The 20,042-nt window shown below is 28.8% G+C and overlaps 1 protein-coding gene across 2 annotated transcripts in view; it reads left to right on the plus strand.

The window, feature by feature from the left end:
- LOC129910674 (uncharacterized) overlaps positions 1–20,042 on the plus strand; it is a 32,606-nt gene that overhangs the window by 10,104 nt on the left and 2,460 nt on the right. The window contains exons 1-2 of one of the 2 annotated variants that reach the window (XM_055988143.1): positions 4,043–4,626; positions 15,339–15,493. In XM_055988143.1, the coding sequence (XP_055844118.1) occupies positions 15,436–15,493 (58 nt within the window). In that variant the 5' untranslated portion in view covers positions 4,043–4,626; positions 15,339–15,435. Of the gene's footprint in view, positions 1–4,042; positions 4,627–15,338; positions 15,494–20,042 lie in introns of those variants that run through there. The other variant, XM_055988144.1, reaches the window with a different exon arrangement.

The following is a 20,042-nucleotide window of genomic DNA, read 5'->3' on the forward strand; positions in this document are numbered from 1 at the left end:
CTATGGGAATTTTTCTGCATATTATAATATTCACTTTAACCAATTTCATATTCAATAAATATCAACAAAAGCACGTGTCACGTAGAACATTGCTTTTATCAATAATAATAAAAATAATAGAATACTATAATCACTAACTTCTGTTCTACAATTTTTGTTATTTGTATTTACCTTCTATCGGGAACGTGTCAAATGAATTTCAACAAAAATGCAACTTGAATGCAAATAAAGTTATTTAATTGCTTTATTTGTTTATCTTTCTGAGTTTTGAGAAGTTATAATACCACTTAACACTTTGTTAATTTTTGAATTTTTGTTTGCAAATATTCATAATACGACTCCTATTGGTTACGAACGGCGAAAAGGAGACGAATTATAAAGTCAAGTCGCGCCTCCACTAAAAATTACAAATAAACGGGATTCTCATTATATTCGAAATCATTTTTGGAATTGTATTTTTTTTTCAATTCAATTCCGTCAACAACAATAATTGTGATTTTGTTGATTCATTCTAGAACATACTACCACATGAATATTTCATACAAATTTAAAGACGATTATAATCTTCTGTGGTATAGAAACCGAATTTTTACACTGAGAGAAAAGAAAGTGCAGATTTATAGAGTTCTTGTGTAACCTGCTGCTGTAAAGTAAATACATATTAAGTTTATCGATTAATTTTGAGTATTTTTTACCGACTTTCAATTTTTTTTTTTTTTTATGTTTGTTACCTCATAACATTGGACTAAGTGAACCAATTTTTATAATTCTTTTTATATTGGAAAGCTGGTGGCTGCAGTGTGGTCCCATTTAAATTTCGTCAAGTTATTGCTATAGAAACTATGAGAAAAACCATTAAATGCAGTTTTGATCAATGGAAGTCGGTATTGTTTTTTTGATAAAAATGATTATTTTAACTTTTGCTGCGTTTTAAACTGAATTTCACCAACAGAGCTTAACACTAGCACTAGCACCAGCACTTGTCTCAAGAAACTGATAAGATATCTACCTTAAAAATATTACCTTTTCATACTCGTCAACAACTTCAATTTCATTACAAAGGGGCTACTTTAAAGATATTCCGAAGAAGGACATCCAAAATAACGTTTTAATTAGACCAATTCATCTGCTTTGCAATTTGGAAAGATAATATGCTGTTTGAATTCCAGGGAAGGCATTTCAATCTCCATCCCTTTTTGAAACCCCAACATTATGTCTTAACTCTTACCTTCCTTCTTCCTCGTATCAGAGTTACACCCAAGTTAAACCCAAAAATTCTGATCTCTATTAGCTGAGTCAATGCTGGAATTCATAATGAAGGAATATATTTGATATGATAAACAGAAAACAAGATATGATTTTTGACAGTTTGCTGTGCTGTGACGTCATCGCCTTCTTGCTCAGAATTGAGGACCTTGCATCAAAAGGGGTGCAGTTCCATTAATCCAATTTAGGCAGATCCCAACTCTAAAAAATCGCTGTTATTACTAATATTTTTAATTTAACTTAAAACTTAATTTTAAAAAAATGTGAAAATATGTAATTTTAATCAAGTTTTAGTTTAAATAAAAAATAATATTAATACCTGTGATTTTTTAAAGTTTGTATCCCAAATTAAATGTCCAACTTTATAGGTTTCTGATATTTCTTGATGTTCAAATAAAAGCACTGATTGTTAAAGTTGGAAAAACTGGTCTTCAAAATCTCAAACTACTAAAAACTGAAGATGTCGATTGATTTTGAATTTTTTGACGTGATAACGTCTAATAAATCGATGAACCATGGCAGCATCCACGAAAAAGTAACGCCATTTTCTCCCGTTCCACCTTAAACTTTTAGCAGTGCGGCAAAAATTTCAATTCAAAATTAACTATTAGAGATACAAAAATTTTCTATAGCTTATTTAAAAAATAATAACCTAAGGTTAAATACTAATGAAGGATTTTTAAAAATTATATCACTTAATAGGGTAAATAGGGGTAACACAATATTGCAAAAAAGTGGCTATTTTGTAAATGCGTAGTTGTAGAAAGTTGAATTTTTTTTTAAGTCGATTGATAAACTTATTTTAAAGCTGATAACGGTAGATATTGGGCAGGTTCAGAAACGTTGGAAAGCTGACTGGAAAGTTAGGCAAGAAAATTTTACCTATGTATATATTTAGGAAAGTTTTTTTTGTCAACATGACAGCTGATTATTTTTAATTATAGAATTACGGTAGCAGAATTAAATCTATTTGTGTGAAAAACGAGTGAAAAGTGCATTATCGGTTGTAACTAATATTAAAGTGAATTGAAATTTGGTGTCTGCCCCATGCGCTCTCTAAAATTTTCAAGTAAATTTTGAAATTTGACAATAATGGCGTATCCAAACTAATTTAGTCAATTTGCTCAAATTTCCGTTCGGAAAATGACGTTGCCTAAATATCTAGTCCCTAATATTTCTTGAACGTGCCCATTGAAAAAATTCTTAAAGTTTTTTTTATACTAAAACATGAGGTACACCTTTGACAAACTAGTTATTATAGGTAGGAGAATTTTGTTTTGACATTTTTAAAAATTCCATTCAAAAGATAATAAAAAAAAGATTAGGGGTCTGTTACGGATTTTTTTAAGGGTCTGCGTTTCGAAATATGAATTTTGAAAAAAACCTCTTTCCTACCGTATTCTCAGTTTGAAATTTTGACATGGTTGGCTTTAAAAAAATCTTACTTTTTTTGTAGGCATCGTAGAAATATGATTGAAGCGTCTTATAAAAAGTGAAATAATAATCTTTTAGATGATATAAAATTTGTCATATAAAAAAATGGATTTGATTACAAGAAAAAAAGTTTGATTTTTTCATTTTTTTTTTCATGAAAAATGATTGTTTTCAATAAATTATTATCATACCTTTTACGCATTTAAAAATTTAAATATGGCTTAATTCCTCAGAAAAATATTTAACTTTTTAATGGTGTAATTTTTTTGTAAGCTTTTCATATAAAAAAATTGATATAAAGAGAAAAGAAAAAAAAGGTATTTTTTTTAGCTTTTTCTTGTAAATGATGAATAAAGTTATTCCGTTTTTCTACAAAACATACAGATTAGTAAGGTCTTAATCTTTATATTAAGAAAGTTGACAAATAAATAATTTTAAGATTTTTTTATTTTTTTATTTTTATAAAAGCACACAACCTGTTTTCTTATGAATGGCGTTATCGCACGTAAAATCATAGTCCGTAAACCGGCTTTACAGACAACCACTTTTTTTTGTAATTTTTTTGTAATTTTCATCATGAAAAAACTTTAAAGGAATTGTGAATAATAAGAAAAAGTTCAAACGCGAAATTTGAATTACTCCACCTTACAAACCTGAACTTACTACTTATGAAACTTTATGACTTTTTTTTTTAAAGTGTAAAGAAACACCGAAATTCAATTGTTAATAGCACATGGACATGACGTGTCATTGTCACGCAGTCTCGTTCAAAAATTTAAAAAGTCTTTCCAACAATTATGGTGAAATACTTGATATGTATCTTCTTCACATTCAGAAAATTATATACCTACCTACATAGTTTAATCGAAGTGATGCCGTGCATTGATTATACTATAGTAACAGCTTAGTCGTATGGAAACTTCCAAAAGCTAAGAACTATCACCAGATTCAGATTCACATGACATCAACAACACGGCGCGCGCTTTTGATATCGCAATATACGGTATACCGATGTCTAACATCAACACAGAAGATTTTCTCAAGATTATCAGTGCGATTCGTCACCATCAACAGCTACAGCATCATGCCTTAAGCCGCCCTCTAAGCTTCCGTCAGTTCCCCCATACTACTTTCTACATGAACACACTATGCAATTAAGCTTTTGGTATCGCTATCACCGTCACTAGAGGCTATGACTACCGTGTCTGTAGTTTGTAGAAATTGAGATACTTTATACTTATAGTTGTGCAGCACCACACCGGCACGGCACCACCGGTACTGCTCAACGCCTCATCGAAAGAAAAAAAAAAACAAGTATCTTATCGCGGTTTTATATTATTTTTTTTTTTTTATTTGGCGGGTTGATGATTTACATCGGAGCTTATATAAAAGTTGATGTTCTAGCAAAATCAGTTTCATTGAAACAAGCCTCCCCATCCGCGACACAAGGATCTCTTGAAGTCTCAATTCTTCTTTTATAAAGTTTTGAAGAGTTAATATTATCAATCTGATAAATAGTTTAACTTAAAATAATATTGGCGCTTTTTTATAAATAATTCCCATAGTGGTAATACATAGTGTCACAATTAATGCACTTCATTTAACTTTTTTTTTGCAAATTAAGTTTATCTCCTGAGTGAGATTTGTGTTAATTTTTTTTTTTGTTATATTGAATTTGATAAAAAAAAAACAAAAATAAATTTAAAAAGTGTTTGACAACAATCGTTTATTAATTTAAGAGGACTTTTTACTCTGCTATTGATGCTGTTTTTATTATTTAACTTTTGTTTATTTTGTGTGATGGTTTAAAACAAGTTTAGTTGTTTAATTTTGTGATTTTGCTTTATGATAAGTTGTGAAATTCTGAACCGATTTTTTGATTTAATTTGTTTTAATTGTGTGGTTTTACGGAGATTTTGCAAACAGGTAAACAAAGTTGATGTTTAAGGGAAATGATTTTTAATTGATTTATTTACGTGTTTTAAATTTTTCGAATTTTGTTTTTAATTTAGACTAATAGGATATTTTTATTTTAAATAACAACTGTTACGCATGCACAGCTATTAATAGTGAAATGATTAAAATAGAAAGGTCACTTTAAAATATAAAGCATTTAAAATAATAGGAATGTTTCGAAAACAACATACAATTTTATTAAGTTAGATAAATTATTTATTTTCTTAAAAATAGTTAAATAGTTAAATTAAAAATTTCAAAACTAATGTTCTTATTATTTTATTGTTATTGAGGTTTAAACGTTTTGAAAGTCAATGATTTTAGTATTCTTTACGTTAATCTGTAACAGAACTGAGTTTCGACTTTTGGTTGCAGTCGATAATAAATAAAATCAATTAAAAATATTTGGAACAAAAAAAAAAGTTTATCATAGGGGCTTAAGATTTTTTTATTTATTTAAAAATTTTGGTACCGGAAATTTTGGTATCAGGAAAATCTTATTGATGTGGATTAGGTCCTAGAATGCGATTAAAAATTTATAAAAAAAATTCTTTGTCAGTAAATTGAAAAAAAAAGAAAATAATAATATTTTCATTACAAAAAAAGTCAATACATTTTGTTTCTACTTATTTAAAAATATGCTATGCTCCTTTTAAACTATTTCAAATTAAATACACCGGCACACAAAAAAAAAGTGTCATGTAGGTACCAGGAACCAGACCTATCTTTCTATATGTTTTTGGTCACGCTGAATCCGATTTTCAAGTCCGTTCAGCCCGGTCACCTTCCAGTTTTGAGCTGTGACTGCATTTTGTTTGAATTTTTATGACTTTTCTTGAGTTTTTTTTTTTGCATTTTTCTCAAAATGCAGCGGACAGCGTTCCTGGTAGAACGCTGAATTTGAATTTTAAGTCCATGACACTTTTTTTTTCGTGTGTCGGTGATATTTAAGCTGAAATTTCCAGAATTTCGATGAATATTATAAAAAATATAAAAATTTTTTTTTTAATGCAACTTATTTTGAATTGCACTAAAAAAATATTTTCAATGCAAAATATTTTTATTTTCAATACCTAAATGTTTTTTTGAAAGTAACTTTTGTGTATTTGCAATAAATACTCTTTTAGATTTGTAATCCGCTTAAGTAACTGAAATATTTAAGTTTAACAAAATTTTCAAAAACTGTATTTTTGGAAATAAAAAAAAGAAACAAAAATAAAAATAATTAGGATTTCTTTTGAACTTTTATTTTTAATTCTTGTTATTTCTTAAAAATGCATATGCAAACTTTTTTGAAATTTTTGTATAAAAAAAATTTACATTTATTTACAAATTTTATGAAATTTCTTAGAAAAAAATAATTATAATTTATTGAATAATCTTTTTTTTTAATTATATGATTAAATGCTTTAGCTATTTTCAATGGCATTTAAAATAATTAAAAACTATATCTTTTGCACAGTAAGTTAAAATAAATATGTGTTTTACATATAGTTTTTGGAAAACTTAGCATTTTTTCTTGCAAAAAAAAACTATTTTTAAATTGAGTTTGGACTTTTCGATTTTCATGATTTTTGTTTTATTTGAAAGAAATTGCCAGTAAGGCTTAAGGCATATTTGGTTTCGCAATAAAATTTCGATGGAGATAGAAATATGCATCTAAAAATATTACATTATCTAAAAAATAGAAACAATATACTTAACAAAAAACGAAAAAATGATGATCGTCTTAAATTTTTGTACATATAAAATTTTTATTTTTTGTACTAAATGCATAAAAATCAAAAATATTATATCAGAATTTTAAAACTTTCAAATTTAAAACTACTTCATTGATCCTTTTGAAATTTTGGATATCCTTCGAATGTCATAATTCAATGTAGATATTTACTTTATTGTCACAAAAAATCTACGAAAACATGCCTTTTTTGGTACCTACAAATTAACCTTACGTGTTCTTTAAGTAATCCGGTCCAATTAAATTTGAATAATTTAACAGTTGTAACATTGTTGAATGCTTAATTTAATAAAATTTAAAAAAAAAATTGTTAAAAAATTTGTTGAAAAAAAAAATATAAAAATTTTGGTTTTTTCAACGAAAAGATTGTTTCCAAGTTAAAATATTTTGAAGACTTTTGTTTCTTATTATAATATTTTTATTTTTAAAATTTAAAATTAAACTGGAAAACAAAAACAGAAACTTTAAATTAAATTAAAGCCAACAATTTATTTATTAGATTTATAATTAATATGTTAATATGAAAACTTGTTGCGATTTTGTTATATTTAAGGTCAATCATCGATAAATACACATCGCACTTTGTTGATGTCTTAGAGATCAGAATTACGGACAAAATTATTGAAATTATTAGAAAAATGATCAATTTTGTGCGTTTTGTTATCATTTGATTTTCATAAAACTTGTCAAGGAGTATAAGATCCTTATGCATTTAATTCAAATTAACTTTAGCTTTCTCTTATAGATATACTTTTGTACTTTATCGTTTTATAAAAATCATTCCACTTCTGCAATAAATTTTCTTTGTTGAGGCAAAATCTATTATCTCATGGAGGTAGCTATATCTACAACATACGACTTTTTAATTCCAGCTAAAACCAACAACATTATCTGCAACAATTTTATTTTCGCAAGAATTTTTTATTATTCGGTCAAATGTTAATGGGGCTATTAGAACAGCAATTTAAAATTCGCATAGAAAAATTCAAAACATAACAAAAGAAAACCAAAAAACTAATTTCAGTTCAGTTCAGCAAAACATTATGCAAATTGCGCACCTTCTTTTTTTTTGTTTAGTTCTTTCTTCTCAATTGAACCATTGAAATTAAAATTGTTGTTACCTAACCTGAATTAAAAAAAAAAAAAAATAGCAACAAAGAAACTAATTTTCATCAAATTCGGAGAAAAAACACCACAACAAATAAAAAAAATTATATTAAAAACCATTAAAACCATAATAAAAATACAATTATTGGCGCGTGCTATACTACCCACAAGAAGACTATCAGATACCTATTTTTTTTTTTTTAATAATTTTGTCATTAGATTTGACGCGACGCGCTTCAGTTGTTGTGCTATATTTTTTTACTTTGTGTTCGCTGAGAGCGAAAGGTGTTTAACACGATATGTCTGGTTAAAATTAATATAAAATGTGGGAGCTGGGAATAGTAAGTCACTAGGAAAAAATTACCGTCCATTGTACTTTTCCACGAGATCTTCTAAATATTCTTTGACTCGATTGGATTATAGCCATAAAATTGAAGAACGGTTTTTGCCAGAGATACCCAAAGGAGATGGGAAACTTTCGTACGTTTTACCCCCCAAAACCCATTTGTTTATTTCGTGTTGTTGTAATCTCTTTTGTATTCGTGAATAAATGTGAAAAACACACATAGTGTAGCCACGGTGTTTTTACGCACACCTAAGCAAAAATGTACGATTTTCCACGCATACTAAGCCAAAAATGTGTATTTTTTCACGCATACTTATCCAAAAATGTCTAAAGCAGCTTGTAGGCAAACCCGTATGACGTCAGAAGTTTCTCATCTCTTTTGGGTATCTCTGGTTTTTGCATATTAAATGTTCCATAAAATGGTCTTAGTTTACTAAATCAATAGACAAAAGGAAAAATTTATTATAATGGGAAACCTTAACACAAAGACTTGATTCTGTGGTTTTCATAAGTCGCATTTATTGAAATTTAAATTCACGTCATGTTTTTCCTTTAACGAGTATGTTGCTATTTAGAAATGCAAAACATGGGCAGAACTTTAAATTAAATAGTTTGATTACTTTCAAAGATAGCAAAAATTTACAATTCAATTAGAATTTTTTTTTAAAGTTCTTTGCAAATTGATAAAGACCCACGCATAATTTATTAGAAAACAAAAACTCAAACGATCTATGCTATGGTAAACATTGCTTACTTTCCAATTCCATTTAAATATTTTAATTAAAATCTGTTTATTGGGAATGGTCATGATAATTACTGTCGTGCATTTAAATGAAAAAATTAGTCATTGATTAGAAGTGAATATATAGAACAATACTTGACCTTCACAGATAAGGATCGTAAAAATTAAATACAACAACAGCTAACAGTCAACTTTGTATACCAATCAGTGAATGCTTCTGTTAAAAAACATCCCAAAAAAAAAGTATTTCAAATTATTCTTCAATTCTTTTGGGGAAGTCCCCATATAGTCCATTGAAATGTTACAAAATTTTGACCGAACCTTGCATTTTGGGTAGGACAAGATTTTTTTGTTTTGATGTGTAGAAGAGGTTAATGTGAGTATACAATCTAGTTTTCGGGGTTGAAAGCCCCCCCATTTGGCCGCCATCTTGGAAAAAGTGGTGTAAACTGTTTTTTATCGATATCTTGCGAACCGTATGTCCCACAAAAAAATTGTCAACATCGTTTTTGTAGATAATTTATTTTTCTATAATTTATTTATATTATTTTTAAACCGAAATAGAAAAACCTAAAAACAGAAAATAAAGAGGTTTTTTTTTAGAAAAAAATAAATTTGGTTTTTTGTTAATTTCTTGAAATTGACAAGATATTTTTTAATTCGGTTTTCAATTTTTTTTTTTAAATAAATAAGAGAATCGTATTTTAAAAACTAAAATAGTACTTAAATACATACAATTTTGAAAAAAAAAATTAGTTTAAAATTTTTGTTTCCGATTTTTTTTTTAAATTTTGATTTTCAAAATTATTTCTTCAAAAACTGTGCCATAAAATGGCTTTGTTTAAAATTTTTATAAGAAACTAGAGTTTTGGCTTTACAAAAAGGTATAGCACGTCATTGTAGGTGTTACCGTTGATTTTTGATAATTTTTTTCCAAATTAAGTCAATTTTTTTTTAAATTGCCCCTCCCTGCTAAACGGAGGGGAATAGATACCCTCTAATACGATTTTGTTCTTGTCTCGACCCAACCTACAAGCTCTAGCTTTTTGGCACATTGCTCCTGATTCACCCTGTATAAAAGTACGAAAATAAATTGTTACCTTTTTTTGTGAAACCATTGCATCAGCTTTATATAAACGAAATCTGCAAAATGAGCACATTAAATTGTTGGAAATTAAATGATCTTTAAAAATTGTCATGAGTATTTTTTCAATAAAAGTTGTAGAAAAAAAGTTATAGCCCCTTAAAGATTTTTTTCTTGAAAATGTACATCTATTTTGAAGTATACAGCCCTATGATGGTAGCCGATCGGAAGAAAATTTTATCCGATTTGTACGAATTTTTCAATTTTCATATGATTTTAACCCTTCCGACAGTAAAATCGGACAGATGTACGAAAAAAAATCTTAGGTGCGTTGAAAATTTAAAATACATGCGATGCTATGCAGTGAACTGTCAAAATATTTGAGACTCGTTGTGCTTTATGCTTTTTTTTCTTTCCGATTCTTCCTGATAGAAAATTAAACGTGAAAAATTATCCGAAAAATATAAAAACCAAAAAAATTGGAATAATTTCTCTCCTCAAATTCGGGTACCGTGAATACAAAAATCTTCCGATCGGAACTTTTCTCCGATCGGATATTTTTCCGATCGGCTACCATCATAGGTCTGATAACTTTCTTATTTTCAGTTTTACAGAAAAAAATACCTTATTCAAAATTATAGAAAAATAAATTATCTACAAAAACGATGTTGACAATTTTTTTGTGGGACATACGGTTCGCAAGATCTCGATAAAAAACAGTTTACACCACTTTTTCCAAGATGGCGGCCAAATAGGGGGGCTTTCAACCCCGAAAACTAGATTGTATACTCACATTAACCTCTTCTACACATCAAAACAAAAAAATCTTGTCCTACCCAAATTCAAGGTTAATGTAACATTTCAATGGACTAATAGAGAATAAAAAGAATTTCCTGATTTGAAATAAAATAAGCTCCTAACTCTTGAGTTCACATTTTCTTTCCCCTTCTTTTCTTTTTATTTGCTCTATAAAGTAAAAGTATTGGTTTTTAAATTTGCTTTAAATAATATTAATTTTGGCTAAAATCATCAAATATGAATCTATTTTTAGTATAACAATTAAAATTGGTATATAAAAAATCAAAGCTTAACTAAAGATAACCAAAAACTAATTTCAGCATCTGCTCAGAATATTATGCAAATTTTGCATCTGTTTTTTTTTTTTTGTTCTTTCCTCTTAATTAAACCAGTCTCACGAAAGTGGTTCAAAAAAGTTTTTACGTCACCGGTAATCCGTTGATCTGTGCGTCAGTTTTTGGTTGAAATATTTTTTTTTGTATCCTTTGGTTATTACCATATTCCGGCATAAACAATTTTATTTCAAATTTATTGACAAATATTTTTTTATTATCTCAGTAGTGTGTTTTTGAGAGTTCTGGATCCACCCAACCACTCATTAAAGAAATGCATTTTTCTTGTTCCAAACACCATGTTTCAAGTTCTGAACTTCGTGTTTCGGGTTATGAACGCCGCCGTGCTTGGTTTCTGAAAGTCGTATTCGAAACCAGTGGCGTATCCAGAAAAATTTTTGGAGGGGGCAGGAAAATTTTTAATTTCTTTTTATTAATCTTTGATCGAGAGCTAAACGCTGTGCTGCGGTACTGAAAGTGGTATAGTAGCATTATACTGCTCTCGAAAGATTCGTACTACTGTCTCCTCCTTTCACATTCAGAGTGAATAGTGTTTTTTCAAAGTTCTTGTGTCCCAAACATTTTACACAAACAGCAAGGAGTTGAGTCATCCTTAAAAAAAAAAAAACTCTTTATTTCGTTGGAACTATGTCATGTGCTGAATCCAAAACTGTTTACAGATTTATTCCTATCACGTCAAGAGTTTTTGGGCTAAACTCATCAATATTTTCGTTATATACGGCACGTGAAATGAAATATCAATATTCTTCATTTCGATCGGTTTCGAAAACTTCGAAATTGCTTCTAACTGTCAAAACTGAAGGATGTTCCATTTTTATTTTGTTTCTAAAGTGAAATTACTGCAATTGCAGATTCATTGAAAAAGGCCCCCAAATTCACGAACAGAAACATAGTGAATTGAATTCGATTAGAAAGTCTAAATGAGTGAAAAAATGCAGAACACCTATTTCACTCTCGGCAAGTGAAATTCAGAACGTGAAAGTCTCTAAAACTAATTTTGAATGAAATTCTTTTTGATGTTTACTCCGAAATATATATGTTTTTTCGTAATATGTTGCTCTTTAATCCAAATCGGAAGCGCAAACTGCAATTTTCTTAAAGAAACCTGTTGACCACATAGATTTTGAGATATCAAAAATTTCTATTTCCAATATCTTTGAAAAAAATATTATTAAAAAAAAAAGTAAATTAATGTTTTGCAAAAATTTAACGGTGATGTAATTGGACGTCAAAATACTATAAAAAATTATCTAAAGAATTCGGAATTGGACTAAAATCCGAAAAAAAAATTATCACAACCCTCATCGTCAGCTAAGGCTTTTACTCAAACAAACCCAAACAGCCGTTTCAGAATTTGGAGGGGGCTCGAGCATCTGTGTTGCCTCTAAATCGCTAAGATTTAACTTTCAGTTAATCATGTACATTATGGTGAAATCAGCTAAATAAAAACATGATCTTGAAGGCTTGGGGGGGGCTTGAGCCCCCTGAGCCCCCCCCCCCCTCAATACGCCACTGTTCGAAACCCATAGAGATGCATTTCTAGTTTGGGTGGTTGGGTGGATCCAGAACTCTCAATAACATGTGTTACTTTTGAAGAAGGATAAAATCTAAATCTATTGTTTAATTTGGAAATAAAGGACATTTTGAAAGATAATATTTAAAAAATATATATAATATATACAATACATAGGGGAAGTGGGGGCAAGACCGCCCCTTTAGTGTTTGATTGTCTTAAAAACCAATTAAAACAACTTTTAATTAAAATAAAGTCTTTATTCATTAGGATATTTGTTTACTGTAAGAACTCTCATTATTATACAAAAAAATAAAAAATATTGAACAAAAGATAATAAGTTTTGAAAAAACATCTAACAAAAAACGGTCTTGCCCCCACATGTTGATAAGACCGCCCTATCAAATTTTGTTGGTAAAAAGACCGTTTCTTTTATTTTAAATGCCGTCTATTTGCAAAAATAACATAATTATGCTATATTTTCATTAGTTCTTATTATCTTACTCCAGCACAAGCTTTGTGGTACCTCTTCACTGAGGAAAAAGCCACCATAAAACAACGTGAAATCAATGAAAACTACATTGATTTAACTATATCCGGATTGACTTTGCGTTGACGATAAACATTTTAAAATCAACGTGGAAAAAAGGTTAATTTTTGGTGGTTTCGTATCTTAAAGTCACATAAATCAAAGTAGTTCACCTTTGAAACAACGACGTTTCAACTTGAATTTATATTTTCCCTCATTGTTGGTACACATTTTGCACTTAATCCAGTCTAGTCTAGAAAACAGTTGCAGATAGATGGTACAAATACCAGTCTGCAAAGTAATCTTCCTCAGAATCATCACTAACAGTATTATTTAGAGCCTGCCGCTTAGCTTTTGGGAAGATTTAATGGTGAACTTCTTTTTTTCACTTCTTTTAAGCTACCAGAGCTACCAATTTCACCCATGGGCGGTCTTGCCCAGTCATATATCATATCTTATGTACTGGGTTACTTTGTTTTTAAATGTCACTTTATGGTTCATTCTTTCGCATTAAATACTTCTGAATATTCACTTTCTATTATAAAAAAAGGAAAAGTTAAATATTTAAATTTTTTAGTGTTAAAAGTACAACTGACTTTTCACAAGAACGATAACAATTTGATGAAAAATCAACTCTGTAACTCTTCGGCGTGTCAACTGAACTTGCTAAAGCTTACAGACGTGATCGATCATACCAAAAGGCACATATTTTATATTGAAAGTGTTGCCAACTTTACTGTTTTTCATACAACATAGTGCAAAAACGGTGGTCTTGCCCCCATAGATGGTCTTGCCCCCACTTCCCCTACATAATTGCAAGATTGCTTTTATGAAATTTTGTATTACCTAGAGTAACGAAATCATCTACTTTTTTGAGCATATAAAGCTGGTATCTCGTGTTTATTGTTGTCTTCGAAAACTATAATTGGTTTTTAAATTTTTCTTCAAGGATTATTTTATCTTACGACATTCAATTAACAATTGTTTAAATAAAAAATCGATTATTTTTATATATAGGGAAACTTATTCTATTTACCGTCTTTCCTCACACGTGCATTTATTAGAAAATGTAACTTTGAAAACATAAAAAACAATTATATAAATAAAAATTATCACTGTTTGCCTCGTGTTTCAATTGATATGACGCTTACATTTAGAAATAATAATAAAAAAAATCTGTTTTGTGTTTAAAAATCTAGCAGTAGGTATTATTTTAAGAAAACTGAATAAACATGGTTAGTGATTTTTTTTTTAAATATGAACATGGTTAAGCATTCTAGATTGTCAATCTTGTCACATTATTTGAACGTTAAAATTGTGCTGTTTGTAAATAATTTTATTTTGTTAATAACTTGTTAATAATATTAGAAGCCCGTTTTTAGAACCTAGAAAGGAATTTAATTCAATGAACAATATTTGTTAATAAAAAAAATATTGTTTCAAACTTAAAATTTTTAACAATAATTTATTTCGAAAAAAGGTCTCAATAGACCGGTGCCAAGTTTCAAAATTAAAACTTTGACACTTAATTCAATTTAATTTAGCTGCGTTCCTTTGGAAATATTTATCTACTTTTTATTACTTAAAACTACTTTGCTATACTGAAAAAGTAGTTCAAAGCAGCTTTAAGTACTAAAAAGTATATAAATATTTCCAAAGGAACGCAGCTATTAACGAAGAAAAATAAGTTTTGACGTTAGACAGTTAACGGATCAATAAATATAAAGCTACAAAATTAATTTGGGAATTACAAGACACCTTTGCAGTTTTTGGTTCCAAATTTGAAGAAAAATTAGATGTTTTCTCCCCAGGCTCTTAAGCAAGGTATAAAAGTTTCAGCATAGGTACTGTTCCTTTTGGGTTTATAGTGACCTGCCACTATGTTCTTTTAAAACAAACATTTTTCGATGAACTGCACAGAGAAAAATAGACCACATAAAATAGAACAAAAACAATAAGATTTCTCTATGGTTTTCATCCAAGAAGGAAACCTTATTAAAACAATCGGGTTTTCCTTATTGTTTTAAAATCTGCAAAAAAATAAAAAAAACATGACCAGGCTGGGAATCGAACTGGAGACTTCAAATCATTAGTCGCCCACCGTACCACCTGAACCAACCTGCCATGAAAATACTGATCGCGATTTTTGTTCTTGTGCTAAGTTGCAAAAAAAATCAACTTTTCAGTCAAATTTTAATAAGATTTTCTCTATAAAAATAATAAGAAATCTCCTTAAAAAAACCTTATTAATCGTTGTTTTAATAAGATTTCCTAATATAATGTATGGACGGTAAAACAATATGGCAATCTGTTAGTTTTTAGCGGGTCATATTTTTTTCTGTGTGCCTTTATTCAAAATACCTAATTTCCAGTAAAAAAAATCGATCTGATATTATTAATCTATTAAAATTTAGTTCAATCTATCAAAATTTTATTAAAATTTAAATGTTTTTTTTTTTAATTTCATTTCAGATTAATATTTTTCAAATAATCTTGATATTTTCTGAAGCAAAGGACGACAGCTTAGTTAAAACGATTTTTTATTAACAAGGATAACATTAAATTAACCATGGACAGTAGTTATCTCAAATCACCATACTCAAAACGATATGTCATAGAAGATTCAGGTGAGAATGAGTAAAATATGAATTATGTATTTTTAAGATAAGTTTAAAACAAAAAAAAAAAACATAAACAAAAGTATATCACAGAAAATCGTGCAATATATAAAAAAAATTACTCGGTAAAAAACTGTCAAACTAGAGGAAAAACTTTTTGCATGAAATCCCGAAATTTTCATTATTTTGATGTTTACAACAATGCATTAAAATTTGATTTTTATTAATTATACATTAATTAATGTTAAAAATTTAGAAAAAAAAAAAACGAATTTCGGGAACTTCCCCGACCTCTGTTTCTGAAAATGTAACAAAAAAACTTATGACATAAAATTTTCAAAATTTTAGCAAGAAAAATTAATCGATTTTGACGAAACTGGCAAATTTTTAAAATATCTTAAACTGAGAAACAGGCCCCAGATGGAAAATTATCTGAAGATGAGTCATCTTGTTAACTGAAACTCTTCCTTGGCGTATATTGACAACAAAATGCTGATATGGCAATTAAATAAAATTAAATAATATTATTTTAAAATTGTTCTTGATTTAAATAAATTAAAGAACCATGAAATTACAAGGTATGGAAATATTCATGGTTTAAGCAAAACTCATAATATATCATGTCTGCTTTATTTTAATAAGAAGATTGAATATGTTTGTGTATTCATGAATTAAATCACGACAAATAAATCTTCAAAATCTTGTTTAAATTCTCCATTAAACAATTTTATCTTATTTATTAATTAAACATTAAAAGAAAAATAATTATAATTGGCGATGTGATACACATTTAAGTTCATTAAACTACTCAAATGTATGCCTTTGCAACAAAATGTTCAATGCTTAGAGATTGTACTCGTATTATACCTACCGGCAAGTCAAAACTTTCTAAAAAAAAAAAAAAACGTAATGTTTGTCAAATGTCAATACAAAACAAAACAAAAACATAATCAAGTTCATTGCAACCTTGAAAAAAAAAAACTGAGTCAGTTGGTGACTTTATTTATTTTTTTTATTTTTTCAATGGCAAATTGACAATAGTAAGCAAAATGCTTATAATGGTTTAATTCATAAATTTTATTCTTAACAAAACAAAAATATTATTGTTATTGTTGACACTTATCAAATTATGCTAACACCTTCGAAAAAAAAAAACAAGTGACTAATTACCTACTTAAAAAAAACTACATTCACAAAAAATCTTACCTCTTAGTTAGATGTTAAGGCAATGATGTAGGCGAGGCATAAGCCTTTTAATGATCTATAAATATTGAGATGTAATTAAAATTGCAATGACACTATTTTGACAAACTATAATTAAACACCCAAACAAAGAATCAATATGTAGGTAATATGTCAATCAACATGTTATATGCGTCTGGTCTTTCACTTCCGGAGTTTGACAATCAACTCTTTTTGTTTCTAGAGGAAGTACCTATATCCAGAGCGGAAGGAACACAGCTTCATCTATTTAAACCAATTTAATTTATAAGTGGGTGCTTTCAAAAACACGTTTTAACGACACTTACGACAGAAAAAAAGCGCGTAAATGTTTTAGCCAGAAAATTAACCAACCGGTTTGTACCTAGTTGAAGTGACAGACAGAAGCACACGCCTGTTTGTCTACATAAACGCATAGTAGCCGGTAGCAACACTATAATTATATAGTGATTATTTATTTTTAATGTGTACCGGACCGGTCGGTTAATGGAACATTGACCGCCATTGTCCGTCGCGTCGCCATCGCTTATTGCTTACTCATCGCCATCATTTTAATTAGTAGGAAACTGCGCCATCTATATAAACTTCAACTTGACACAAATCGCTTTCTCACGCTTTATCAGGCCTACATCGAGCAAACTGATGTTGATGCATGAGAAATGCACGAAACGTTAACATTATGCGTAACAATTGAATGGAGCTTGAAATTGTTTGCCAGTGCAGGATTTGAAATGTTGAAAAAAAAAAATGAAAAAGTCGAACATATTAAAAGAATTTTTTTAATAAGAAGAACATTAAAAATGGCTTCTTAGAAAGTTCTTCTCAATTTATTCGAAGTTAACCATGCTCAACGTATTGTATAGAAGATAAATGATGTTCACTTGAACTGAACAGTGTCCAACAGTGTTGCCAGAATATTTTCGAGGCAAGGAGCCGATTTTGAAAAATCTTGGAGCCAAAAATAGCCGCTTTCAAAAATGGTCAAAAAAAAAAAAAAAAAAAATTTGTGGCCTGAGATTTAAAATATTTTTTTTTAAAATTTCAAATAACTTTTGCTTATCACACTTCAAGTATAATTATATACATATATACCTATAATTATTTACGGGCGTAAAATCAAATTTTGAATCTAAATAAAATGAAAAATTAGTGAAAGTGAAAAATATTCTATAGAAATAATTCTTCATTAAACTACTCGTAAAAAAAGTGGTTGTTTAGACTGAGTTAATTTTGAAAGCTGCCATGGATGAGTACATTGCTTATCATTAACAAATTAAACTTTTAACTTATGCATGTAGGGTATAGTTGCTAGTAGCCGGCCCCTTAAGGATTTTGTCTTATAAAATAAAGCACAGAAACGTCAAATATCAACATTTTCGAATAATTCTTGAAATAAAATGTACTTTATTTATTAATTTTTCGCTATGGTTAAAAAAAATTTAATAATATTTCCCAAAAATATTTTATTTAAGTTTTTGTATAAAAAAGTTCGATTCTCCTAAATCCGGCCTTTGTTTCCTATTTTCAGCCATCTAGTGTCCCATTTCCGGCCACTGAATTTATTAGGTCAAGCTTAAATAAATTGAATGTTTTTTTTTAAGAATTTAGAAACAATTTTGATTGTTAATAAGTTATACCTAACATCAAATGATTTAAAAATGTATTTATTTTTTCCCAATTTTTAAACTTTTATCAATAAAAGGGGGCCGAATACAGGAAACTCTTGAATTTCAAAGCTTTTTTTGTGTTCTATCTCCGACCCCCCTTAAAATCACCAAAATTCACATCTTTTTCCTATTTAAAACCTATTTTATTTGAAGAATAATATATATTTAATAAGAAAAACAACATTTCAAAGCATTAGCTCTGAAATTGTTTCCACAAAACACTAATTACGATAGTAGGTTTCGGCAGTAAAATTACAAAAAAACCATACTCGATTGGATCACTTCACAAAAAGTTATTTTTTCTAAAAAAAACTGAATAACAAAAATAATAAGAATATTGTAATTTTGGGAGAGACATTTAAAATCCTACGAAATCACTATTAACAACGATTTTTCTGAAAGGTGGCCGGCTACTGGAGAGGGCCGGAATTAGGCAACTCTACCATACATAAGGGCGTTCGTCAATAAGTAATTTTTTTTTCGGGAATCAAGTTCCTGAGTGGAAAAACTTTTTCTAAATAATAAAAAAACATCTAATTTTTTCAGATTTTTATTTTGACGCTAGATGGCGCCCCAAGAGTTTTAAAGTTTTTTCTCATAGGTATTTGTTGACTTATGAGGCCATTTTTTAGATATAGCTTTTTTGTAAAAATTTACCATTATTCTAGGACCAGGGGTTTAGTCAGGACATGCATTTCTTTTTTGGGTTTATTAAACCGAGCATATTTTACTAAAAAAAACCTCATCAAAAATTTGTACAATAAGGCTTTATCTAAGTCATAAGTCAACATATACCCATTTCACATGAGAAACTTTAACCCTCTTGGGGCGCCATCTGGCGTCAAAATAAAAATCTGAAAAAAATAGGGGATTTTTTTTTTATTTTTTAGAAACAGTTTTTCCACTTAGGAACTTGATTCAAAAATAACGAACGCTCTAATGTACATAATATGTAAAAATACAGACTTCCAAGTGCTTCTTTTAGATAATATTGCCTTAGTTCTAAATCTAATCTAAAAAGAAGTGCAATTCTTGAAATTTACAAACTCCTTCATATAGCATCTTATTCGATGTCGTAAGGAATGTGCATAAAAGGTCTGCAGGTTACCAAAGTTTTCTTTTTTCGATTCGACTCAGAATTTCCGTGCGGACATTTATTACGATTGAATTTGTGAAAGGGTTGAATATGTGTGAATGTGTTGTGCGGAACTTACTTTCCGATCCAATTCAAGTAGGGGAAATACGTCCAAAATGACATACACGGCCAATATGACATACCAGCCTTAACTTGAAATGTGTACCACATGTAACCCTACCTCCTATCTTATAAGGTGAAACCAATGATTTTTGAAATTCTGTCAAAATAACAACTCAATTGACAGCCCCAAACCAAAAATATAAAGTAAAGTGTGTTTATAGGAGCTATTGTATTTTTTATGGGGTTGGACTAATTTTGTTATTTTGGGAGTTGTATGTAGTTTTTTTTGAATATTTTATTGGGTATAACGACAGTTTACAATTTAAAGTTAAAAACTTATTAATATTTTTTATGAAATCAGGGTTGAAAACAGTGTTTTGTATAAAAATGTATCAAAACTACGATATGGACAAAATGACATACCCTACCTATGGCCAAAACGACATACCTTCAACTTCATAGAAATTGTTGT

Source organism: Episyrphus balteatus, chromosome 2 (genome assembly GCF_945859705.1).
Source record: "Episyrphus balteatus chromosome 2, idEpiBalt1.1, whole genome shotgun sequence".
NCBI classification, from domain to species: domain Eukaryota; kingdom Metazoa; phylum Arthropoda; class Insecta; order Diptera; family Syrphidae; genus Episyrphus; species Episyrphus balteatus.